The sequence below is a fragment of the Anolis carolinensis genome, chromosome 5 (assembly GCF_035594765.1).
Source record: "Anolis carolinensis isolate JA03-04 chromosome 5, rAnoCar3.1.pri, whole genome shotgun sequence".
In the NCBI taxonomy this organism is placed as follows: Eukaryota; Metazoa; Chordata; class Lepidosauria; order Squamata; family Dactyloidae; genus Anolis; species Anolis carolinensis.
In genome coordinates, this window is record NC_085845.1 from 169,443,873 (window position 1) to 169,471,715 (window position 27,843).

A 27,843-nucleotide genomic window follows, 5' to 3' on the forward strand; every position below is an offset into this window, starting at 1 on the left:
AGGAGGACAGTGTGGGGGCCCTGGGGAGGGAGTTCCAAAGCTGGGGGCCACTACTGAGAAGGCCCTCTCTCTTGTCCCAGTCCCTGCAGCTGCTCCGAGGTGGCGGCCGGCTGGCCGAGCTCCATGCAGAAGAGGGCGTGGAGTTGCGAGGAGACCCAGGAGGAAGCTGCCACCGTTACCACCACCTCTGCCACTGCGTCTGCCTCCCCTTCCCCCACCTCCTCCTCCTTCACAACTTCCTGGGGCAGCCCAAGAAAGAGGGAGAGAAAAGTCCTCCTCTCTCTCCCTCTCCCTCTCTTGAGTTCCATCCTGGGGCAGCCCGAGGAAGAGAGTGCTGCTGAGCCGGATGGAGCTCGAGAGAAGAAGAGGGTGAGAGAGGAGGACTTTTCTCTCCTTCTTCCTTGAGCTGCCCCAGGAAGATGTGGAGGAGGAGGCGGACGGGGGGTCATATGCAATGGCAGAGGCAGCCATGAGCGCGGTGGCAGTGGTGGTGGCGGCGGCTTCCTCCCGGACCTCCTCACAGCTCTGCACCCTCTTATGCATGGAGCCCGCCCCGCCGGAGCAGCTGCTGGGAGCCTTCAAGCTCCTCAAAGGTGAGCAAGCAAGGTGCAGGGAGAAGAAATCTTCCATTGGAGCCTGCTTCCCTCAAGGCACCTTCCCACGGCCTCAGTTTCAAAAGTTGCTCAAAGGGAGCCTCTCTAGTTTGGCCTTCTCCTCTGCGCCCCTGGAGAGGCTCCTCCATGCTCCTCCATGCAAGGTGTGCAAAAGTCCCTTTCCTCCTTGCCAAGCCCCTGGCTTGGATAATAGGGTTTCCCTATTATCCATCACCTTTGGTTATCCAACATTGGAGCTGCCCCTTTATGTTGGCTAACTGGAACTCTACTGTATCTATAAAATTGTGAGTTAACAACTGTGATTTTATTTCACAAAAATATATTACAGTAACTGGCTCTACGTTGTGGATGATTTTACCCTGCTAACTTAAAATAATTGGGAGTTTCAACTAAATTAACCACCCTCAAAACCTCAAAAAATGTATGTAGTGTTCAGATGTAACCACAAGAAGGCAGTACATAGATAGAATTAGGTACTGACTTATAGGTACTGTACCGTATATATGTATGCAGCACTCAAATGCAACCACAAGAGGGCAGCAGATAGATAGAAGACATTACTGGCAAACAAAATTGACATGACTTGTTAAACTCGTGACCCTTTTTCACCCAATCAAGTTTTACCCCTAGTATGTAGGCATATAAAAATATATAAAAAATCAAAAAATTACTGATTATAAATCAGCATTTGCAAGGCTTGCTAAAAAGGTTAATTTTCTTTTTTATCAAGTACAGCTGAAGCAATTTCTGCACTGTCTATTGTAAACACTGCAGGTTATTACTAACAGATTAATGTACATCTCTAGGTGCCATTCAGAAACCCTTTACTGTTGCCAAAATTTTCAAAACCCTAACACTCACATTTGGTGTCAGGACACACTGTTTAAGGGGCAGTGCTCTAGAAATGCCACACCACAAGTCAGAAAATACAGCACTGAAGGCGACAGTCAAAACATCCACCCAATAAGCAAGCATGCAATTTAATGAAGATTTATATTTTGGAAGGTGGATATATGTGTGTGTGTGTCTGCACCTTGCTCTGAGCCTGAGAGACTATGACTTCTAAGAAAAAAATCCAGATCTGTTACCATTAGATCAGATATGGGGAAACCCAGGCCTGGAGGCCGGATGTGGCCCTTTGGGCTCTTTTTTCAGGCTCTCCTCTCTTTCATCTTCCTATAAGCATGACAACGTGGCAGACTGCCCATGTCCTCATGTTCAGAGGAGACTAGGGAAGTCACAGGGGCCGGGCTGTGGCGCAGCTGGCTAGTAACCAGCTGCTATAAATCACTACTGACCGAGAGGTCATGAGTTCGAAGCCCGGGTCGGGTTAAGCCTCCAACCATTAATAGCCCCGGCTTGCTGTTAACCTATGCAGCCCCGAAAGACAGTTGCATCTGTCAAGTAGGGAAATTTAGGTACGCTTTATGCGGGAGGCTAATTTAACTAATTTACAACATCATAAAACTGCCAGCAAAACATGAGGAAAGGAATGAGGAAGTACAGCCACTAGTGGACAGTGAAGCAACAGCTCCCCCTGTGGCCGGAATCGTGAAGCTGGAAAAATGTTAAAAATGCCTCTGAGTCTGTCTAATGTATGTTGTTTGTCTGTTGGCATTGAATGTTTGCCATATATGTGTTCATTGTAATCCTCCCTGAGTCCCCTTCGGGGTGAGAAGGGCGGAATATAAATACTGTAAATACATGCGGCTGCAACCCCAGCCCCAGGCAGAGCCTCTTCCGGGCCTGCACCTTGGCTTCCACTTTAGCTGCTCCTCATTGGCACTCGTGGAGACAGCGTGTTTCCCTTTTCAGGCCTCTGCCCCGGCAAGGAGGGTGGCTCCTCTTCCTCCTTCTCTGTCGCTGCCACCTTCCTCAAGGGCAAGTTACCCCTTGAAAAGAAGAACAACAGGAGCTGGAGGGAAGTCCGTACCTGCATTAAATGGTTAGGCTATAAAAAGACCCAGCATGAAGCTAAAATGAGGCAACCCCCCCCCCCAAAAAAACCCAAAACAAAACAAATCCTGAAAGCCATGGTCAGCACCTCTTCACCATTCAAGGGGGGCAATCAATGTAATAAAACATATTTTAGGAAGGGAGGTGATGACAAAACTTCCACTGAGCCTGAGAGAGTGTGACTCACGGTCAAACAAGTGTAATTTGCCCCAGGAAATAATTTAAGAATGTATTCCAAATGAGGTTGTCTGCATGCTTCTCTGAGGCTAAGAGTGTGACTTACCTTATATGCCCAGCATGGCCCAAGCACACATTTTCTAATGTTATTTATTAGAAAAACCACTGCACATATTTTACTACCCTTTAATATTGTTAACTTTAACAGATAAATAACTACAGTTATATTTTTGTATGTAGTTCTTTGATCGATGTAGAGGTCACCGATATTCCCTTCCTCCCTCTACAACAACTAAAGTATCCCCAGGATTCACTGTGTTATTCTGAAACCAAACCTTATCCACTGCTGGTAGAAACTAGAGATGATCAGAGAAGTATCTTACTCTGTTCCCATAGATGCAGACTGGTGACATCATCTGCTCAGAGGTCCACAAAACCCCTGCCGACCTTAGCATAAGATGTCTTTGAATTTAGTGATGGGAGCATCATGAAATGCTTCTCAGATCCTCTCCGTTCTTTCCCAATAATCGAATAGCTGGGGGAAGGTCTATCAGAAGGGCAGGGTGACTCTTGGGGCTGGTGATGGGGAAGCTGTAGGGCAATTCCATGTGCCAAAATATTGTGATACATGCAACATCACAGGATTTTGATCATTATCTGGGAAATGCTAAGATCTGGAATGGTAATGGGAACACTGTTATTCTAAATATCCTTTCCTCTGAGGGTCTAGGGGCATTTTCAGGAATATAAAAAGTAAAATGTTGCATAAGGCTAGTGAAGAAGATGAAGAGCTCCATTTTAGCCAAAGGTTCTCAAAAACAAGCATGGCGACCTATGGGAAATGGAAATGGAATATTATGTACATGAGAACAAAACAAAGGACACTATAGAATCAATTTCCTATCCTCCCTCTTAGTTTCATTTTGGATGCTTTGAAGCCACAAAAGTGAGGTCATAGGTGCCATATGCCACCTCCAAGATGCAATCTTACCACCATGATATACAGAATACTCTTTCTTCTCAAAGCAACTAATCATGAAAAAAATTATCTTGGATTTCATAACTTGAATAACACTATCTTAAATCTTTGTAACACCAATAAATACAATTGGTTCTCTACTGTGAGTTTAACTTTTGTGCCTTTGATTGTGGAATTGATTAATAGACTCTTTAGGAAGCTAATCCAGCAATGAGATTCTATGTTCAATTTCTACTGAAAGTTGACCACAGAGATGTGCTTGAGAACTAGGGATAACACAGCCCTGTCAGTCCTGCTGCATAGTCCTCTGCCATCCTCACAGCTGTTTTTTGAAGAAGTTTAAGGTGGAGGGCACATGATAGACATCCAGTGGAAGTTTTTTTTAAAAAAATTCACTCCTTCACTCTAAAGATGTGAATATAGAATCATAGAATCACAGAGTTGGAAGAGACCTCATGGGCCATCCAGTCCAACCCCCTGCCAAAAAGCAGGAAAATTGCATTCAAAGCACCCCCCAACAGATGGCCATCCAGCCTCTGCTTAAAAGTCCTAAAAGCATATGCACATATGAGGTCCTGCACATAATGGAATTATTTAAAAAGAAACTTTCCTCAGATCTCTATCTTCCCTCAATTGTTAACTCAAGCTCTGTTTAACATTACAAAGAGTAAAAGACAGAATTTTAGATAATTGTATTTGCTTTCCACTTGTGCTTCCCTGAGCCACCTGTGTCTCTGTTTGATAGCTGATCAGTTGATCATTTGTTTCAGGCTTTTCAGAAACGCATGTGGTGGAAAATTCCACACATGGGGGAGGGAAGGAAAGCACACATTTCCCATGACTGCTGGTATACACAGGCATGGAAAGGTGTATGTTTCTCAGGAAGAATTGGGTTTAAAGGGCAACTGTTAAACACATGTTTTCTAACCCTTAATTTGATTCATCCTGATTCCTCCTGCACTTTGGTTATACATCATTTAGCCATTCCCTCTTTTAATCTATTTCCTCTCAGGTTTTAATGCATCTGTAGAAGGGTCCTTAGAGATAACACCTCTCTAGGAAACTATGTCTTCCAGTGTAACTTTATGGGTGATTTTCCAAAGAGGCATTTTCTCAGGTACTAAAATTTAATTTTCTGCTTCACATCCTGTGCCTTTGAGCCCTGTGAAAGTGGGCCACCTACCATAGCACCAATTTAATCCCCCCCCCCCCTATATCTCAACATGGCACAGTGTGTTAAAGCGCTGAGCTGCTGAACTTGCGGACCGAAAGATGCCAGGTTCAAATCCCGGGAGTGGAATGAGTGCCCGCTGTTAGCCCCAGCTCCTGCCAACATAGCAGTTCGAAAACATGCAAATGTGAGTAGATCAATAGGTACCGCTCCGGCGGGAAGGTAACGGCGCTCCATGCACTCATGCCAGCCACATGACCTTGGAGGTGTCTATGGACAATGCCAGCTCTTCGGCTTAGAAATGGAGATGAGCACCAACCCCCAGAGTCGGTCACAACTGGACTTAACGTCAGGGGAAACCTTTACCTATCGCAACCATCCTTCTTTTGAATTTACCTGAAGAATAAGGGATGAAGGCCTCTCGCTTGACAAACTGCCCATTTGCATCGAGGAAGTGCTCGGGATAAAATTCATGTGGCTTCTCCCACATGGTTTCATCCTTCAACGCAGAAGACAAATGATAAATGACCGCTGTCTCCTAATATGGGATAGAAACAAAAAGGTTAGTATTGTGTGGTAATAATATCATATGTCTCTTTTGTCACAATAGAATCTAATCAACACAGCTGTCTGTATTTCCAGAGTACCATTTCAATGCAAGAGGTTTGTTGGAAACATTAATGGTCCTTCTAAATAGCAGTTTGTGAGGGGAATAGAAACACATTGTTTTGATGACTTGCTATTCTAGAGCACAGCTTTCCAAATTGTGTATCACTACATCTTAATGTGTCGCCTGCACTTTGTAGGTGTGCCATGTGAACAGAACGGGTCACCTCTGAGTCTGTGAAATAAGCAATAAATCCTTTATAAAAATATAAATGAAAGATTTTCTAGAGATATTTTGGACTCTCATACATTTCATTATGACACTTTATGTATGTGTCTGTATCTCTTATAAGGGGTTGGTTTAACCTCTAGTTTGTTAGTAACATCGAATGACTGTGTTGCGAAATGATGCATGTCTAAAAATTTGGGCACCAGTATTAAATGTTTGGGAAGCTCTGTCCTAGAGACTTGTTCAGTGTTTTGACATCTGCTTTATGTTGGTAGTCTTATTTCTGTTTGAGTCAGCAGAAAACAATGGCGGGCAAATAGGCTGTACCTGCAATGGCTTGGGAAATACTTAGGTGATCCCTCATTGTCCGAGTATGATTGTCTTCCAGGTGTGGTGTCCTGGCGGTGGATATAGGTGACTGTGGAGCCCTATTCTTGACCCACATGTTCTTCTACAGTGAGGACATCAAGACCATCACTTGGCTATATAAGGAATTTCAATCTTATGACCGCTCTATACGCCTCATTACTTTTGAGGACAGTTTCATAATTGAAGAGCTGTGGGCACTTAGGCCCCGGCTGAATTCATGGGGTATTTGTGGACCCCCGGATTCACCCTCTTATAGCCAACCTGGTACCATATTGCCAAGCTCCAATTAGACCCAGGGAAAATAAGGCGCATAATTCCCTGTGTAGGTCCTTTCCTCCCCTAAATTTTCATTTAGGTACTCTCGTCCAATCCACCATTGTTTCCCGCCCACAAACCTTGACTTTGTTTAGCCCACCTAGTTCCCCTGATAGTTCCGTCCCATCTCTATGCTCAGACACTAGCCAAGATAAGAACCTCTGCGGCTCTCTGATTTTAGAGAGTTGACTAGGACCTTTTAATGATATTTCCATTGAGTCTGCTCCCCTGGAGGGTGTGGCCCGGGGCGGGAGGAGGGAGATCCATTGATGTTGTGTGGGGGAGGAGGAACGGTGGTCACCGGTTTCCCAGGAATAAGAGCAACAGAGTCCTTGCAACCCTGGAGAAGGATAGGTGTGGTAGCCTTCATTTATATGCCGCTTTTCTCCTACAACGGGGACCCAGAGCAGCTTCCCACATATTAAAATACAGTACAAAGTCAAACAACAGTAAAAAACAAAAATAAAACACAAAATAGAAGGGAAACTTTCTCAGTGTTGATGGTCACAAAATTATGGGTTATCCGCTCCTTTTAACTTACACTTTTGTGACATTGGCGATCTAGCATGAAAGTAATTTTCTGGTCAGGGTCCTGGCTACAGATACGTAATGGTTTTATACACTTTGAGGGATTTTTGTGTGTGTGGATAGGACCTTTTCACAATTCAAGACTATTCAGGAATGGCTGGAGACCGGCTAGAGAGATTTTATATCTGGGAACTCACAGCTTCCCAATTTTTAAAATATTACTTTTTCAAAAGTGTGTAAATAACAGTGTACTTTTCTCAAAATTATGATTGCTCAGTGCAAATTGCTAATAGTGCAAGTATTTGTGTACCTAGTATTTTTAAGCCCTTGAGCAACTCAACTTACACATGGCAGATATAAGGACCTCGTCACACAGGGCTAAAATCGGTGGCATGCCATGCCAGCTCCGTGGGTGAAGGAGGGTAGAGCTGGCAAGTGGGACAACACGGGAGGCTGTGTGACAATACCACCCAGTTCTCACACAATACTAGTTTTCCTTTTCTCACACTTCTGCTTTTAGGACTCTGAAGGACCATGGTGCTCTTGGACTTTGAAGGACCATGGTGAGATCATGGAGTGGGGAAATCAGGCTCAGTATCTCAACAAAGAGAGCAAAATGTATTCCAAACCCAATGCAACTTGTGCAAATTCACATACAACAAAGCAAAAATGTTTACTTTTAATTCAGTGCATTTAAAGTGTGCATAAAGAAATTAATTTTTCTATACTCTATCATCAAATGGAGTTGGATTTCTCTTTTTGTTTCATCAAATTCTCCGCATTTTATGAAAATTGTACATTTTTTTCCTGGAAAAAACACAAAGAGAAACTACTTTGAAAATTCCAGCCCAGTTTTGGCAGAGAAAGTCAAGGGGAAAGTGATTCTTTGCCATCTGTGTAATTTCATAATATTGATGACAGCGTCATTTTACAGAGATTTCTTCATCACAGAGCATTTATCAACTTTAAATCTAGTTGCTGTATCCTGCAGAATTCTGGGACTTGTAGTTTGGAGGAGCAGCCTTTAAAATGTTTAGCCAGAGAAGTCCTGAGCCTCACTGAACTCCAAACCCGAGAATTCTGCAAGAGGCAACAACTAGATTTAAAGTGGGTAGAGGCTCTAGTGTGATGAAGTCCTTAAACTGAGAATGAGGGCCATGGCTTTGCAATGATTCTGCTCCTCCCTGGATAGTTGGCAGCAGAAGCTAATATTTGGCAATTGTTGTTTAGCTTAATGGACTCTCCAGTTTGAGATTTCACATGGGAAAAGTTTGACCCACACCCGGTTTAACAAGTTCATGAAATCAAGAATGGGGAAAGTGTGCCATTTGTGAAGCATGTGAACCCCAAGGTGAACTGTTGATCCCGGAGCCCCCAGATGGCGTAGTGGACTAAGTGACTTGAAGGTTGGGTTGCTGACCTGAAAGCTGCCGGACTCGAATCCCACCCGGGGAGAGTGCGGATGAGCTCCTTCTATCAGCTCCAACTCCATGTGGGGATATGAGAGAAGCCTCCCACAAGGATGGTAAAAACATCAAAAACATCCGGGTGTCCCCTGGGCAACGTCCTTGCAGACGGCCAATTCTCTCACTCCAGAAGCAACTCAAGTTGCTCCTGACACAAAAAAACCTGTTGATGCTGCCAGTTTTCCCAACATTGTCAAATGCAAAAAACAAAACGTGTTTTATTTCTCAAAAAAACAAAAACAAAAAACGATACAAACTAATGCTGTGAGTGTACAATGAGCATTGAGACAAAATTTAAAAATCCTTTTATAGACACCGACCCCATCTACACTGCCATGCAATGCAGTTTCAGAAAGCAGTCTGACTGTATTTAATTGCATTTTATGAGTGTACACTGCCATATGATGCAGCTAAGTGCTGTTAAGCTGCATTACCAAACTGCATTGTATGCCAGTGTAGATGGGACCGCTATCGGATCCAGGTGAATTCTTTTTCACTCTTATTTGGACCCCAGGGAGAAAAATTGTTCACTGTGGCCTTTTGCAAGAAACACATTTATTCCAGTCTCATCCAACAGGTGAAGTTGTAATTGTTTTTTTAAATTGTTTTTTATTGTACTTTATACTTACTAGGTATGTGCAATCCAGAAAAAAATGGCTCTAAACTCTATTTGAAAGTAGGGTCTATTAGTGCTTCGTTTCTAAAGTCATTTCTGAATTTTGAAGTCAAAAAGTTCAAAACTTTCCAAAACTTCAGAATATTCGTAATTAATTCATTAATGGAGGACACGCATGCACAACAGCGTAAAACAGCACTGATGGGGGGAAATTTAGGGGATTCTCCCGCCCTCATTTTTTGAGCTATCCTGATGAAACTTGCTACAGTGGTAGAACACGGTTACCACTGTTAGCTCACCAAATTTCAGAACATTTCACTTATGCACTGATTTTTGGCAAATTTTCATAGTCTATATAAAAACATTTTTAATAATTACAGAAATCTGTTCCTGGTTTGAAAGTGTTTGAAACTGTTTCATTGGGTTTTCTTTACTTTGAAAGTCATTGTTCTACTTCAGAAACTTTGTTTTTGTAGCTGAAACTCTGTTAAATTGGTGGCGACTCAACAAACCATAATGTGCTATTTATTTATAGGACGATGTCCCTTGTGCAAAGACAAAGTTTTGGCAGTGTAATAAAGTTTTGCCATGTTTTTGTGACAGAACGGATTGAACCCAGAGAATGAACAGTAACGTTGCTGCACTTGCCAAAATGGAGGGAGAACAGCCTTCTCTTTATACCGAGAGGGGTCCGGGAATGATGGGAGATGCAGTGCTTTGGCGCAGCAGAAGGCCAAACAAACACAACAGGCAGAGGGCTTGAACCCTCTGCATTCTGCAAAGCTACATTGCAAATGCAACACAGCCCATTAAATGGTGGCATAGAAATCAATCAATCAATCAAATATATAAACTTTCGGTGATTCTTCTTGGTCAAAAACAATTCTGCATTATCTAAGCTGTTCTAATATCCTATAACACTTCCAAGGAAATACATATTTGAGTGCCGCCATACCCAGTTTGTAATGGATGCATAAATACAATATCCCCATATGAATTCTAGTCTATTTAGTGCTCTCAGGAAATTTAGTTGAATGTTGTTTCTGGCTCATTGCAGGCATCAAGCATCAATCAAACTTTGATTTTGCAACTGTGATTTTAAAATAAAAATCAAGGACTCTACCTTAGGGATGACAAACCCACCAACTTCAGTATCATTGCATGCCACATAAGGAAATGTAACGGGTACAATATCAGCATTACGCTGAATTTCATGGATCACGGCGGTAGTATACGGTAGATTTGACCAGTCCTCCATCGTGACTGATTTCACTCCACCAATCACTGTATCAACTTCTTCATGGACTCTTTCTAAAAAGATTAATTCATGTAGCATTATTAGGCTGTGATCCTATTCTCCATAGTTTGGGAACAAGCACTATAGAAACCCATAAAATTTATTTCTGAGTAGAGAAATATATATATTTCTTGGAAGAAGGGTATTTTTTATGGCTCATCTATCCATATGTCAAGTAGGCTGCAAATTTCCCTTAAAAATGGTTACTCACTCTGAACTTCAGGATGAAGGACCATGAAAAGAAGCCCCCAGGTGAGAGTGGCAGATGTGGTTTCAGCGCCTGCCACAAATATGTCAAAAAGAACGTGAATGAGGTTTTCTTCATTGAAACTGGTCTCTGTGTTCCCTTCGGCCTGAAGGACATTAAAGAAATAGATAATGAAAATGTAAATGGTGCAGTGCTGCATAATGCTCATATTTGTGAGATACAGCTATGTAGTATTGTAGTATAGTATGAATGTGGCAAGGCATACTTGAGGTAAGAAAAAGGGTCCAAATAAAGAAATAGAAAAAAAGGGGCAGGAGAGGGAGGGAAGGAGGGAAGGAGAATGCTTTGAAAATTGATTGATTCATATTTTAACATTAATTAAATTAAAACTTAGCACAGACCACCCTCCATCAATACAGTTAAAGGTTTTGTGCACACAGATGTGAAATGCACTCTTTAAATACTTGTTGGAATGTGGGTTTTACTAGCACACAGCTCTCTCCAATCAGATTACTGGGAAAAAATATTTTGGTTCCCCTCTTGGGTGACTCCAGACTCAGCTATTGTAGGTACTGTGAGACCTCTTTGGGGAGATAAAGCGGGGTATAAATAAATATAATAATAATACTGCATTTATAACTCTTGAACTGTTTGCTGACTCTGCTACCTTGGTTGTTTGGACTCTGTTCTGAGTTATGATTTGTCAGGGTCTGCAATACCGAAGAAGATGAAGGGCTACCATGCCCAGCATCTGAGTCAGTGGAAAGAGGGGAATAACAACAACTGCAGCAGCCTGACTCTTGCGAGGACGTGGCCGAGCTGCCATCAAAATATATTATTTTTATTTCCTTGCTGCCACCAATTATATTTTATTGTACTTTTGCTACCACCATTTAGAACATATATGTGCCACCACTCAACACAGCCAGCATGCAGAGAGACTCAAAGATGGAGGGAAACCCTGTCTAATAGAGCAATGGTTAGATAAGCAGGCAGGCCACCTCTTTATTATGATTAACAGGAAAACACATGAACACTTGAGGTGAAGTAAAACGGAAAATATGATGCTTATTTGTATAGTAATGTTGCGTATTGGTTTCAATAAAATAACAGGCTTTGCTGTAACACAGAGTGGTTCTTTTAACTTGAGTTTCTAGAAAAATATATTCACTCACAAGAAGTAAAAACAGGCTTTTAAACCTTTGAATCCTGTCCTCCAGAGGTCTCTAAACACATGCACTCTACATTTAGAGGCTCACTACAGTTCTTAGCACTTCTCCCTGAAGGCTAATTAAACTTTCCCTCAAAGAGGTTTCTCAATAACAGTTCCCAAACTCCTCTTTCTTCCTTCCTTCCTTCCTCCCTCCCTCTAAATTCCACTTCCTAACTCTACAAACACCAAACCCTATCTCACTAATTCTTTGGCTGAAAAGCTCTTACTGTCTCTCTGGCTCTGCCCAACTCCTGTTGCTATGCAACTCCCTCCAATTTCATCAACCAATCAGATTGCACTTCTATACATGAATTAGCCTGATCACTCTGGCTCCCTTCCTGGCTTAGCTTTTTCAAGCAAGGCCTTGAATTGCTTTTACACACCAACCCTGCAAGGTAGGCTAATCCATTACACTTCTCTGTCATGCCCAAGACAACGGAGCACTAAGAACCGACACACGGAGGCCAAAAACTATCTAATATCTTTATTAAGGAGATATGTAAGAATAATAAAAACAAGTAGGAAATGTAGGCCAATAAAAGACCTTTCAGGGAAGGTCAAATATAGTCCAAAAATATATTGTCCAATATTTTATATTAGAGTCCAAAGTTGTAATTCCAAACCAAAACACACTCTATTTACAAACAATAGAGTGGGGAAACGTCCAAAGATCTTTCCAAAGTTCAAAGTAAGTCCACGGCAAGAACTGGGAACAAGGCTTGATACTAGAAACAAGGTCCAAGGCTGGAAGCACGGCAAGATAGTTCTTGAATACTTGGCTAGGCAAGGCAAGGCAAGGCAAGGCAAGGAAACTGGAGTTGCAGACTTTACGAAGTCCACACTTGGCTGGAAACACGAAATCACTCCTGAAGCTGATCTGTTGACTCCGCACGGAATCCTCCGTGTCGGGCACTTTTAACTAAGTCCCATCTTCCTGCAAAGCAGGTGTCCAGAGCTTCGTTTCCCAAGGGAAAGAGAAGCGAAACACATCTCCCTCCAGATGCGTTCCTCCCTAGAATTTCCCAGGGGAACATAGCTAATTAACGTCTTGTTTAGCTGCTAATCTCAAGCTTCTCCGAAACTGTTCTTTTTCACCCTGACTCGTAGCATAGGACTGTTTCCTAGCAAAAGGGGGGGGGAGGCAGTGGGAAAGGCCTGCTCAAGGTCTTTTTTAATAGGCTCTTGGGTAGAATCATCAACAACAGGCATCTGGAAAAATTCCGTCTCTTGCTGAGCCGGCAAAAAACCCATGTTTTCGTCATCATCAACCACGATGGCGCTGGGATCAGAACTCCATGGCCCATGGGACATCACATTCTCTTCCTATGGTATTTGAACTTTGGGCACGCTGAGTTCTACTTCAACGTTGAAAGTGGGACAGGTTGCTTCCTGTCCAACAACTCCTCCTTAGTAGTAAAGGCTTTGCTTCAAGAGAGCCAAGCTCTTCAAGATCATGTGAATCAACTCACTATTGCAGTGCCAGCTCTGCAAGCCCAAGTATAACAACTAGGATCCCAACAGCCTCTACCTCCAACTTCATCTAGATGTAGTGCCTTATTGTCCCATCTGGAAAGAACATGGTGCTCCAGAGGAAATTCCTGTCTTTCATGCACAGTGTGAGCTCTATGTGCAACTTTGCCTTGAGAATGTTTCCAATAACAGATAGTTTGCTTGAAAATACATCACATGGTGGGAGAAAGTTTTTAAATATTTATCTCTTCATACTCATGCACAGCATCCATATCTATATTTTATTCCCATTTCTCATCCTATTCCTCAACATCACTATCACTGTTAAAATTGTTAATGATGATTATAGCAATCATGTAATAATCCATTTGTGTAACGCTTTTGACAACATCTGTTTTATCTCCATTCCCATGCTGATCTCCACTAGCATAGGTCATTATAATCATCAATGTTGTTCTGGAAGGTGGCACATCAGAGAGACTTTCTATGATGTACAAAGGCAGTTCTAGTAAATTTTGGAAATGTGAAAAAATGTTGGGACATTTTAACATATATGGTGGTCTGGCGGGATTCAAATACATAGGACGATGCAAAAAGAAATACTGGACTCAAATACATAAGATGCTGGAAGAAATTGTTAAGGTAAAAATCATGATAAAACCTGAGTATTATTTGTTGAAAATGTTGGAAAATCAACTAGAAAAATAACATGGAAGATTTCTACAATATATGATAACTGCAGTGAGAATCATCTATGTGCAGAAATGGAAGGACCAATTATCCATTGGGACAACTGCACATAGACGATTCTTCTCATAGATGAATATTTCACCAAGACCTATGAATTAGATGAGATGGACAAACGAAGCAGCATGGATGAAGATTGCGGGATTAGGTGCTATGTTTCAACAGTTTTAATTATATTTATATGTATTATTTTGATTTTAATGCTAAATGTGTTGTATTTGTTTGCTTTGTATGTAATGTGGAATTGAATGACTGTCAAAATTGTAAGCCACTCTGAGTCCCCTTTGGTGCAAGATAGAACGGGGTAGAAATATGAAGTAAATAAATAACAATGATGGGGGCAAACATAAACTGTAGGATATGTGAATCACATGAATATTATTAAAAATAGAAGTGTGGTTAAGTTATATATATCTAAAGCACAAGTGTCCAACTCTAGGCCTGCAAGCCAAATCCAGCCCTCCATGGTTTTTTATGTGGCTCTCCAGATGCTGGACTACAACTCCTGTATGCCTCATCATTTGACGTGGCTAGAGCTGATGGGAGTTGTGATATAGTAACAACTGGAAGGCTTCTGTTTGTTCTGTTTAATCAGGATAGTAGCTTTGGATTCAGATACAAGGTTTTTGGATATGATGTCTAATGTTTAAAATGTCCTTTAACAACTGGGGGCCCAAATTGTTATAGAATCATCTACTATGTAAATAAATAAATTATAGTTTGTTTATTTATCGATAGCCATGGAATTTCTGTCCATTGATTCAACAGCCCTTTGAAGACAGCCATAAGGCTGCTGTGCTCTCCGATGGGAATGTGTTTGGCAGCCCTGATCTAAAGGGTTGAAATCAACAGGCAATGAGTATGAGTTGTTAGAACTGTCTCTGTAATTGTTTGTAGGTTAGCATGTGCACGTTAATGTAGGCATGTGTTAGAGATGTGCGTGAAAATTCTTCCTTTGTTTCCTTCGTGCTATCATTTCATTTTTACCATTCGTCTACCCAAAACAAATGACAACATTTTCGTAGGAAACGAGAGGTGAGATGAAAATGAAAGCCGCACAGTCATCATACTTACTTTCGTTTCCTTTCATTTTGTCCCCGCAGTAATAAGCAGGTACTGACAGAGGGCTGCTTTCTCATTACAGCTGATGTGTACCAATGGGTGTTAATAATAATATTAATACAAATAACAATAGTTATTCTGGGATCCTAAGCTGAGTCTGGGAGAGGAGTGCTTCCCCATTACATCTGATGTGTACCAATTGGTGTTAATATTAATAATATTATTATTCATAACAATAGTACTCTGGAGAAGACCCAAACATTTAAAAAGTTGGTGGTGTCATATAGGCGGCCCATTTTTGTTAGCGGGAGCCAAATACGAAAATGAGACGACAAAAATGAAACTACACAAAACAAACAGCAATTCCATATAAAAGCACAACATTACTAGTTATAATCTATGTCTTGACAGTGGTGAAACACTGATTCAGACAGACCACTTTGGTGACCTGGATGTCAGCCAAATCTCAGGTAGCCATTCCCCTTTAATCAATCAAACTCAGAAAAATACCAGAGGCAAGCTATTGGTTGCTCCCTGCATGATTTCTTCAGTTGAATGCAGAAGTGACAGGAAGTTTTTACTGTGGTATTCAAAGCGATCACCAAATGCTAATGTACAGATAATATTGCCAACTGCAGTGTAGATGAAGTCATGTGGATCAAAAGGAAAACCTATATGAAATAAAGAACAATGAATAAAAGTTGTGCAATCACTGTCCAAGAGTTTTTGGTGGACTGATTCCACAAAAACAAAGTATTATTCAGACACAATCGCAACAACAAATCCAAACAAGTAAACATTAACCTGAATTCCCCTATTAATTTATTATTTATGTATTTACTACCCTTTTTTCCCGAAAATAAGATATCCCCAAAAAATAAGACCTAGCAGAGGTTTTGCTGAATTGCTAAATATAAGGCCTCCCTCGAAAGTAAGACCTAGCAAAGTTTTTGTTTGGAAGCATTCCCGGCGCCCGCCAAACAAAACACCGTAGCATGCAGGATTGGTAAATGTACATACAAGTTGTACATGGAAATAATGGTAATAACAAGAAATTCTTGACAGGAATCACAGTTTGTCTGGTTTGGTTATGTTGGTTTGTGATGAAAACTACTGTACAGTATAGAATAAATTTTCATTTTTTTGTTCAACAATAAATGTGAATTCTTCTTCATGGAAAAATAAGACATCCCCTGAAAATAAGACCTAGCACATCTTTGGGAGTAAAAAATAATATAAGACACTGTCTTATTTTCGGGGAAACACGGTACATTTGTATACTCCCTTGTCACCCCGAAGGGGACTCAGAACAATCTCACCGATAGGCAATTTGATGTCATATAATAAATATCATATATGTTAAAAACAAGAAATTAAAACATCACAACATTAAAACAGTTATTAAAAACAACACAGTCCAAACTCATACACCAAGGCTGTTCCAGTCATCACTGCATTCACCTATATTCACTTATTGTACTAGAAGTTTATTGTCCAAAGGCTTCATATGCATTCCTTCAAAGACCATCACTTTTTGAAAAAAAAAGTTTTAAGAAACTCAATTTTGCCATTTTCCATTGTTTCCTTTGTTATAAATATCACCAATCATATGTGGCCTCCTTCTTCATCACTATGGCTCAAAATCATAATTATCCCTCCCTATTGCCAGCATAAGCATAAGAACTATGTTTCTCTCTTCGATTCACCCCAAATCATCCCCTTGTCCACAAGAATAAGTTGTACCTTCTTTTGATTTCAACTCAGCACACAAATATCCAGCTTCTTCACACACTCTCTTTTCAAGTGTTTTCTTCCCCATTCCAAGGCTTTTCAGGTTGGAGACACAGAATCTTCTCTGCTCCTTCCAGCCATTATCACCTGAGGCCATAAGGACTCCTAAAAGACATAAAATTATTCAGTGAACCTTTTCTTTAAAATCATCTCTGTGTTTTGTTCTAATATTCCAAATGACAGGTTAGGAATTACTCTTAATTTTTTGAGTCAACGAGAGCGATGTACCAATTCTTGTCATTCCCTGTGCTATAAGTCATATTGTTTTTGATGATGCCCCCTTGCAATTGTCAACTGGTGAGATAGTGCCTGGAGGGACTCTTAATTTTTTGCATCTCATAAACTTAGCATGGGGCTTTGGTTAACTAGTCAAAATTCATGAGTTAACCAGGTTTTTTTTTAACCTGAAAATTTTCAGGCGGGGGGTTGAACCCCTAACCCCCCCCCCCCTTACAGGCCTGCCCCCTTGTTACCACCTATGTGCCTACCAATATTTGTCAGGCTCACTTCAAAGGACCAGTCTGAACGCAGATCAAAGATAGCTGCTCTCAAATCCAATCTTTATTGAAGAATACATGACTTTGGAAAAGTCGAGAATGACCTAATGTTTACATACATCTAATTTTATCACTTCTGATGCAACGTAATACCACACGCAAATATCGTCATCAAATCCCACCCCCTGGATCACATTACTACCATTCCCACACACTACATCAATTATAATTGTTTATACTTTCAACCCTGAGTTCCCAGGCCCATTTTATCTTCTCCCGCCAGGTGCTTGCAGGATTGTTTATGTTATGAAGTCAGATTCAGGGCTTGGAAATTCAGCCCTGGGATCTGGCTCCATGACATGGCGCCCTCGTTTTCTTCGTCCTCCTCTTCGGTTCTTCTTTCATCATAGTTCTGAAACAAATCAAACAATAACTCTATGTGTCCATTTTGTCCAAAGTCCCCATATACTTTTTCAGTAAGCTGCGATGGAATACGGGGTGTATTTTCCCTAAACTTTTTGGCAATGCCAACTGGAAAGTTACTTCATTGATAACACCCTGTATTCTGAATGGTCCAATATATTTGGGGCTCAGTTTTCTTGAAGGTAGCCCCAATTTGATGTTTTGGGTACTTAACCACACTAGATCTCCTTTATCTAATTTATCGCCTTCCACCCTCTTTCTGTCTGCGAACGCTTTATACTTTTTGTGTGCTTCCTTTAAGGATGCAGTCACTTGACTCCAGCATTCTAGCATTTGCGTTTTCCATTTCCCTGCCTCTGTTTCCTCATTTTCTGTCCATCTTGGCAACTGGGGTAAAGGCTGTATTTCATACCCGTAAACTACTTCAAAGGGGGTTTTATTTGTTGCTGAATGTATAGTCGAATTAAAAGCTAGTTCCGCAAAAGCCAACCACCTAGACCAGTCATTTTGTCTCATGTTAGAGTACATTCGAAGGAACTGCCCAAGCGTCTGCTGAGTACGTTCTACCGCCCCGTTTGTCATGGGGTGAAAAGCAGAACTTAGACTCCTTTCTGCTCCTAGCATTTCCAAGAATTTTTCCCAAAATCTTGCTGTGAATTGTACTCCTCTGTCACTGACCACTCTACTGGGACATCCATGCAGTTTGTAAATATGATTTATGTACAGTTCAGCTAGTTTCTCGGCCGATGGTAGTTTCGTCAGCGCTATAAAGTGGGCCTGTTTAGAAAACAGGTCTAATACTGTCCAAATATAACGATGTCCTTTGCTAACCGGCAGTTCCCCCACAAAGTCCATAGCTACACATTCCCAAGGTCTGGTAGGTTCCGCTACCGTTTGTAATAATCCCATAGGCTTCCCTCCTCTCGATTTATTTCTGGCACAATCATCACATTGAACAACATGATTCTTTATGTCCTTCCTCATTCCTGGCCACCAACAATGTTTTGCTATTGCCTTTGTTGTTTTTGTAATTCCTGTATGACCAGCGCTCTGGTTGTTGTGAAAACGATGCAAAATCTTAATCCTTAATATTGCTGGGATATACAGTTTCTTGTTTACAAACCAAAATCCCCCCTTCTGCTCCCCCTTTTCTGCGTTGGATGCGATCCATTGATCTCCTTCATAAGACTGTTTCAGTTCATTTCCCCAATTATCTTCCCCGCCGAGTTCAACAAAAGCCGTGTTCTCCTTTTGGGTTTGTGCTCTTGTCCTGACAGCTAAGCCCCATTGTTTGTCAGAGAATATTGTCCCCTCTTTTGCTGTGGTTATGCCTTCGTGTTGAGGCATGCGTGAAAGAGCATCTGCCAAGACATTCTGCTTCCCTTGAAAAAACTTTAATTGGAAATCGAATCTGCTGAAGTATTGCGCCCATCTAATTTGTTTGGGAGATAATTTTCTAGGAGATTTTAAATACTGGAGGTTCTTATGGTCAGACCAAATTTCAAATGGGATTCCGCTTCCTTCGAGGAAGTGTCGCCAGCATTCTAAGGCTTTTAATATGGCTAATGCCTCTTTTTCCCATATTGGCCAACTTTTTTCAGTTTCGCTGAACTTCCGGGACAAATATCCACAGGGTTTTAAGTTCCCATTTTGATCTTTTTGCAATAGTACTGCCCCGTATGCACAGTCTGAGGCATCGCAATGGATTATGAAAGGGCTCCTGATATCGGGGTGTTTTAGGATGGGTCCTTCTGTGAAGCATTCTTTTAGGGTTTCGAATGCCTTTTGGCATTCTGGCGTCCAACTTAGTCTGGCGCCAGGAGCTTTTACTTTTGCTGTCTCCCCTTTCCCTTTTGTTTTTAAAAGTTCAGTAAGGGGTGCGGTTATTTGCGCGAAGCCTTTTATGAAGGGTCTGTAAAAATTTGCAAACCCCAGGAATGATTGCAATTGCCTCCTTGTTTGAGGCACTCCCCATTCTTTCACATCTGATACTTTAGCTGGATCCATAGCTAGCCCTTCTGGAGATATCCGATACCCCAGAAAGTCAATTTGAGTTTTATTAAATTCACATTTGGACAGTTTTGCGTACAGCTTTGCTTCCCTTAGTCTCTGCAAAACTTCCCGGACCAATTTTACGTGCTTTTCCTTATCTTCACTCACGATCAAGATATCATCAAGGAATATGAATACCCCTCTGTACAACAATGGGTGTAGTATTTCATTTATAAGCTGCATAAAGCAACCGCCTCCATTTTTTAAACCGAAAGGCAAAATTTTATATTCAAAATGGCCGAATGCGCAGGAAAATGCAGTTTTCCAAGTATCCTCCGGTTTTATTCTTAATTTATGATACGCTTCAATTAAATCCAGTTTAGTAAATATGCTCCCTTTCTTCAATACGGTAATTAAATCCTTTACTAAGGGCATAGGGTATTTATTGTCCTTAGTAATTGCGTTTAAATTTCGATAATCAATGCACAATCGTAGGGAGTTGTCTTTCTTTCTCCTAAATAATACTGGGGCCCCGAGAGGAGAGTTGGATGGCTTAATGAAGCCTCGCGCCAGGTTTTTATCAATATATTTCCTCAATTCCTCCTTCTCCTGCACAGACATGGGATACACTTTTGGTTTTGGTAAGTTTGCTCCTGGGGTTATTTCAATTTCTACTTCTATATTCCTTTTGGGAGGCAATTTACTGGCCTCTTTCTGATTGAAAACATCCACAAAGTCTCTGTATTCAGGTGGCAATAGCTGTGGGTTTATCTCACCTGCTTCATCTTCCTCGTCCTCCTCTTCTGCAATTTTGCTTATCTCCCATTGCGTCTGCTGTTCTTTGAATGCTAGGCTCTTTCCTCTCCAATCTACTTCAGGATTTGCCTGTTCGAGCCATGGTATCCCTAATATTACGTGGTATGTGGCAATAGGGGCTATTACAAAGGATATTCTTCCTTCCCATTTGCCTATTTTACATGGGACCCCCCGTATTTCCTTTGTAGATACTTCCCCAGCAGCGACTGATCCATCTAGCTGCGAAAATGCAATTGGGGAGTCAAGCGCCATCTGCTGGCATTTCAGCGCTCCTGCTAATTCCGGAGTTATAATATTTCTAGAACAACCACAATCCACAAATGCCTTGCAGGTGGCCCGATTCTCTAGCCCCGAGAGGCAGATTGGCACTACTATCATGCGTTTGTCCCGACTCACCAATTTTTCTGAAGATTCTGGGGCCTGCACCTCCTCTTCCGCGCGCCTCCCGGTTGCTGGCTTGGGCTTTGGGGGTTTTGGCGGCTCCCCCTTCCGGGCCCAGCATTCTGCTGCTCGATGGCCCGTCTTCCCACATACAAAGCATCCCGGTTTAGGTTTGTTGTCGTCTCCTCTGGAGGGAATCCCCGGCCTCCCTCCGGGTCTTTCCTGCTTCCTCGTTTCTCCTCGACCTCTCGCCACCGGTCTTTGCTGGCCGCTGCTGCTCCTGAAGCGCTTTACTTGGGCCAGGGTGGATTCGACGCGCCCCGCTAGTTGAATCCATCCCTGGAGCGTTTCGGGGTCATCTCTGTGCGCTGCCCAGCTGAAAATCTCGGGGCGTAGTCCCTCTTTAAATAACTCCACTTTGGTCACTTCAGACCACTCTGGTACCCTTTCCGCGAGGTGGAGGAATTCCTCTGCGTACTCGGGCACTGTTTTGTCCCTCTGCTTTATTCCTTTCAGCTGGTCTCGAGCCCTCAATTGCTCTAGCCGGTCTCTGAACCGGTTTTCCAGTGCGGCGAGGAAGCGGGGCACTGACCTCAGGCATGGGTCGTGTCTGGCATGGAGTTGCACGTACCAGCTGGCTGCTCCTCGCTTTAGTGTGTTGCCGATGGCTCGAACCCTGCTTGCTTCGGAGGGGAATGTGTGTGCATTGTCTTCCATGTATCCTCTGATGCTAATTAGAAAAAAGTTCAGTTCATCTGATTCCCCTCCGTATTCCAGTTTGAGATCTTCCCTTCTTGGCATCCATTCTGCGGCCCGTTGATGCTGTCTGGGAGGCATGGGGAAGGGTTGCATCAGGTTTCCTCGGGCGGCTCCTTGGAACACGCCGCGCCCCACTCCGGTGGTCATTCTGCGCGGCTCCCGAAAGTCTGCCGCCGCTGTCGGCCCTTCCGCCCATCCGCATACTGGCCTCGCTGTAGCCCCCTCATCTCGCCTTTCCTCGTCGTACGGCACTTCCTCCTCCTCTTCCTGGATCCCCCGCTCCTCTCCGCCTTCGTCTGCAAATCCACTGGACCCGATCCCTGGCCCCAGTGGCCTTTCCACCCCGACGCCCATTCGGGGGGTTGGGAGCTCTGTTGGAGATGGCGGCCTCAGAGTTCCCAGAGCTCGCTGGCGCTCCACTTCGCGCGCCATTCTGTCTCGGAACTCCAGCTCCTGCCAGTATTCCTCATCTCCCTCGTCCCTTGCCGCCACGGGACTCTGCGTTGACGCTCGCTGGCCCCTCTGGCTCCAATCTCCTTCTTTACTTGGCTCTCTCTCGGCGCCATATCGGATGGGCTCCTTTTGGAGATTCTCTTCCAATAGTGGCACCAACCTCCCCACGGTTTCCGACAGCCTGGATAAATTTGTTTCCAGGATGGATAACCGCAGGGCCACGGTCTCCGGCATACTTCCTCCAGATCCCCAACTGGTTTCTGCAGCCGCAGAGACGCCTCTTCCTCCCCTGGGAATCCTCTGGGTCACGCCGTTCGGCCTGGGGTACCCCGTAGAGGAAGCTATGGCTTGCAGCGTCTCTTCTCTCTTCGGCCGGGCCCCTTGCAAAGGCCTCCCTGCCCCATTTGGGCTTTGATCTCCTTCTTCACTCATTATCACTTCACTGCGAATTCCGCAGGAGGGTGAGAACTGGATTCTCGACTTAAATGTCAGGCTCACTTCAAAGGACCAGTCTGAACGCAGATCAAAGATAGCTGCTCTCAAATCCAATCTTTATTGAAGAATACATGACTTTGGAAAAGTCGAGAATGACCTAATGTTTACATACATCTAATTTTATCACTTCTGATGCAACGTAATACCACACGCAAATATCGTCATCAAATCCCACCCCCTGGATCACATTACTACCATTCCCACACACTACATCAATTATAATTGTTTATACTTTCAACCCTGAGTTCCCAGGCCCATTTTATCTTCTCCCGCCAGGTGCTTGCAGGATTGTTTATGTTATGAAGTCAGATTCAGGGCTTGGAAATTCAGCCCTGGGATCTGGCTCCATGACAAATATTGTTATGCTAAGACCAATTTTAGCTACGGACTTGTCAATCACTTTGCTGAACCATATATAGTTGATTCCATCACAGCACAAGGAAGACTTGCCTTCACAGTTCTTTCCACGGCCTATTATGCACATCAAGGGTATTGACAATCGCTCAGTGAAGTTCTCAGCTTTTTGTCCCAGTGCCTCCCTTATTGTCTGGAACCCACTCACTATTACAACAGGTTTCCATTCAGCCTGAAGTGATAAGACTGGTCCGTATCTTTCCACCAGCTGTGGCAAAAAAAAGAAAGAAAGAAAGAAAGAAAAACGGGAGAGGGGAGGAAATCAATTTAAAATACAGAAGAAAAACACAGAGAAGCCCAAACTATGTAACCAGTATATATTGTAAAAGCCAAAAGATTGAATGTATTTCATGCTTATAATCCTTTTTCAAAGATAGTTTCAATATAAATTTAAAGAAAAGAAAGAGAAAAGACAGAGATTTCCAAGAATGCCGTCTGCCTTTTCTAAAGCTAGCTTCCCCTATTGAATCACATATTTTCCTATCCATACCAGTGAAGTCGTCGCTATTTATCTTTCCCTCTCATTAACTGGTACTCTACAAAAAGAAGAAACAAAAGGGAAAGCAGTAGAGAAAGACAGGTGAACTCATTCTGGATGACAACAATATCCAGAAACTCTGCAATGATATTAAGAACCTATAAATGATAGAATAATTAAAGCCTCGTTGGGTAACACCCCCTCTTTCTGAGTCCAGTTAGTTTAGATAGTCATATTTATTTGTCCTAAATCCATCCCAGCAATTAAAGGCAACCCAACAACATTTGGAAAGCTGCATGGTTCCCATTTCTAATTCAGCTTATGTTGGGATTTTTATATCACCCGAATAGCTGAATATTACACCACATTCTAAATATGCCACCTGGTGTCCATTTTGGCCCAGATCTCAAGCTTTCAATAAAAAAAGGAGTATGTCTCTAACTCTCAAAGATATGGAAGAAATGTGGCCACTCTGCAATCAATTTTGTGGATTAGGGGCAGATTCTCAAACTGTTAATTCTTTTTCTGGGAAAGATGAAAAGTCATTTAATTCAGGCTTGGGCAGTATGCACATCCATGATATAATTTACTCTTACCACAATCTTGTTCAAACCCAAGATGGTCCTCTGGTTTCAAAACAAAAGCACTTCTTTTAAAATGCCCGAAGGCTTTGTTATTATTTTTTGAAAAATCACTTCAGTGTTTCTTAGAAATGCTGCATTTTGAAATGTGTTCCCTGGTTTTGGATAGAGATGGAATTAGGAGTTGGAGAATCTTGCTGCCCAGTAAATGGGCACTGGAAATATTGGGCCAGGAATCACTCTGTAGCTACGTAACTATGGGGATTAGACACTTATAATTTCCAATGTGTTTTTTGTGGACTAATTCTACACATATGTGTGTTGGGAGTATAGTATGGATATCTGAACTGTTTATTCACACTCACATGTCCTATTAGGTTACATGTACATAAGAAAGAATACAATTTATCTTACAGTGTAAACCAGTGGGAGAAGCAAAAGATAGAAAGGTCCTCAGAAAGCATTCATGTCAAGGAGCAATATAGATACAGTGTTAAGGTGAAGGTGGAACACATCTGCCCTATTGGATTGGCACTCCAATATATATCTCAAGGAATATATTTAAAGTTTTCAAGGGGATTGCTGTGTTAAGTATTTTGCAAGAAAAACAAGAAGCCCCATATCTATTTTATTATTATTATTGAGACTGGGTGACCATCTGTCAAGGGTGTTTTGGTTGTGCTTTGGCTGCATAAAGACAGAAGGGGGCTGGACTAGATGGCCCAAGGGGTCTCTTCCAACTCATTATTATTATTTTTAGAGTCTTACTTATCCAACATAAATGGGCCAGCAGAACATTGGATAAACAAAAATGTTGGATAATAAGGAGGGATTAAGGAAAAGCCTATTAAATGTCAAATTACATTATGACTTTACAAATTAAGCACCAAAACATCATGTTTTACAACAAGTCTACCACTTGTTTAGGATCATGGCTGCACTTGTGTTATTGTTGGCCATGTTGGCCCGCTGCGTGTTGCTGTCTAGAGAAACAGCTGAGGATCCGGGTGGGAGGCAGACTGCGTTGGATAATACAGAACGTTGGATGAGCAAAGGTTGGATAAGCAAGACTCTACATTATTATTATTATTATTATTATTATTATTATTATTATTATTATTATTATTGAGGCTGGTGGCAATCTGTCAGAGGCATTGGCTGCATAAAGGCAGAAGGGGTTGGACTAGATGACCCATGTGGTCTCTTCCAACTTTATTATTATAGTTATTCTTGTTATTGTTGTTTTTGCTGAGATTGGATGGCCATCTGTTGGGGATGCTTTTATTGTGCTTTCCCCGCATGAAGGCAGAATGAAGGGGGTTGGACCAGATGGCCTTTAGAGGTCCCTTCCAACTCAAGAATTCTATGAAAGGAGTCTTAGTCGACCATGAACCGAACATGAGCCAACAATGTGATGCTGCAGCTGAAACGGCCAGTACTGTTCTAGGCTGCATCAACAGGAAAAGCCTGAGAGAAGACAAAAGGGGACTGATATGAAACTTTACCTCAGCTGTTTTTTTAATTGCTTTTAATGAATTTTAATGCACCTATTTATTTTAACTTACCTGTATTATGCAATATTTAGTATTGTCTTTTGCTTAACATTTTAATGGTTTTTTGTTTATATAGTCATTGAATGTTTGCCTGTTACTATTTTGGAAGCTGCCCTGAGTCCCCATGGGGAGATAGGGCGGGGTACAAATAAATTGTTATTATTATTATGAATTACTAAAGAGTATACTTTTCCTGTAACATCCTCATCACATTGCTGTGGTTGGTCTAGTCTTTTCTATATAATCTTCAAAGGTATGAACATTCCTAGATCCTGGATCAGGTTAAGACTGTCATATTCCATAAAATGCAATGCCCTCAGTGCTGGTTCCAAATAACACAGGTTATGCTTCATTTATGAGGTTGAAATAGTAGAAGTACAATTATTATTTTATTTTATAGAAATGTTACCTGAGCTATTTTAGACATAGTAATTTCTTGCTTGGAAAACTGGGTACGCCAATACTTACACGTAGAATGCTGTTGTGTGGATTTTTTCTTTCAATCTCTAGCAAGTTCCCAATGAAAGGCAGAGGGGTAGGTCCTGGAGGATAGCGACGACATCTCTTCCTCCTCTTCATAGAATCCAACAGCAGGGCAAGAGCAAGCAGACTGACAGAAATGAACAACATTGTGAGGTTGTTCCAACAAACCTGGCTCCACAGCCAAGAGAAAGACGTTGGGATCGTGACCACCGAAGTCCACATCTTTCCTTATCAATCCTTATGGGGCAGATTGCACTTGTCCCACCCTTTACTACGCTTTCATACTCTTCCCTTATCTCTTATGCTCAAAGTTCTTGGTGCAGTGGCCCTCTATTTATAGGATGGCTCAACAGAGGTGCTTTAACAATGCAACTAATGAATGATTATATGAGGACAACACGCAATTATGAGATTTCAACACAATCTGGGTAAGCTAACTTTGCCAGTGCATAAGTCTCATTTACTGCTTATCCATCAGTATGCCTCAGATGAGGAAGTTAGTAGAAGGAGTACAGTTTAAACTGCTAGTATATTTTTGGAGGAGGGTGGGTGGAATAAAAATATTATATCCCTTTAAACAGTTGTGGAATATTCTCATGATGTTTTGCTTATCAGAGTACATCTAAGGCTTTCCTCTTAGCCCTGTTTCCTTAGAGGGGTCACCTGTCATAATGGTTCAATCAAGCAGCAGCATAATAGTTAATCATATCTAACCCACCTCCAACCTATTCCTGCAAAGATGGGGTATGGATGTGTATGTGAGCAAAAGTATTTCCAGCATTATTACCTTTTGACAGGAGAACGTAGAGAGATTATTTTCTCCAAGACTTAAAATTTTAATCTCTGCCCTCCAGGCTTCTATAGAAATTGTGGCTAATTGATAGCCTATGATTGGTTCAATTAATAACATGAAGGGTTTAGGGTTCAGGAAATTTTACATCACGGAAACTTCCAGCTTGTGGATATTAGTCTAACATAATTAGCCTGGTGGCATAGTGGCAGGACTGATGACTTGAAGGCTGTGTTGCTGACCTGAAGGTTGCCAGTTCAAATTCAACCTGGGGAGAGCGAGGATGAGCTCCCTCTATCAGCTCCAGTTCCATGTAGGGACATGAGAGAAGACTCCCACAAGGATGGTAAAACATTAAAAGACAAGCTTGCAGATGGCCAATTCTCTCACACCAGAAGTGACCTGCAGTTTCTCAAGTCGCTCCTGACACACAAAAAAGCCAGTGAACAATTTAATAAGCAGGTAAATAACATATTATTTCCAGGGTGTATCCTAGGAGTCATTGTTTAAGGAAAATAGCCATTAAAAGATTAAGGGAAGTATTCAATGCCAACACTAATTGATTCTGTATCAGTCAAACTAGTTAGGACTCATGGTCACAAGATTCTAGACCAGCTTTTCTCAACCTGAGGGGTCACAAGGGGGTGTCAGAGGGGTCACCAAAGACCATCAGAAAGCACACATTAATTCACAGGGCTGTCCGTAGGTAGGTGAACTACAACTCCCCTAAATTACACTACTGTCAATTTCTCCCAAATCCCTCCAGTATATTGGTCATGGGGGTTCTGTGTGGGAAGATTGGCCCAATTTTATCATTAGTGGAGTTCAATGAGCTCTTTAAATGTAGGTGAACTATAAATCCTAGCAACTACAACTTCCAAATGTCAAGGTCTATTTTCTCCAAACCCCACCAG

At 42.0% G+C, this 27,843-nt stretch overlaps 1 protein-coding gene across 1 annotated transcript; it reads right to left on the minus strand.

The window, feature by feature from the left end:
- Positions 1 to 2,738: 2,738 nt before the first annotated feature.
- On the minus strand, positions 2,739 to 27,177 carry LOC100559134 (cytochrome P450 2D27). The gene is given in 8 exon segments (XM_062982745.1): positions 2,739 to 3,579; positions 5,294 to 5,435; positions 10,150 to 10,337; positions 10,535 to 10,754; positions 15,531 to 15,694; positions 16,767 to 16,932; positions 22,929 to 23,252; positions 26,125 to 27,177. Coding segments are annotated over 8 exon segments (1,620 nt in total). The 5' UTR covers positions 26,362 to 27,177; the 3' UTR covers positions 2,739 to 3,400.
- Between the last annotated feature and the right edge of the window lie 666 nt (positions 27,178 to 27,843).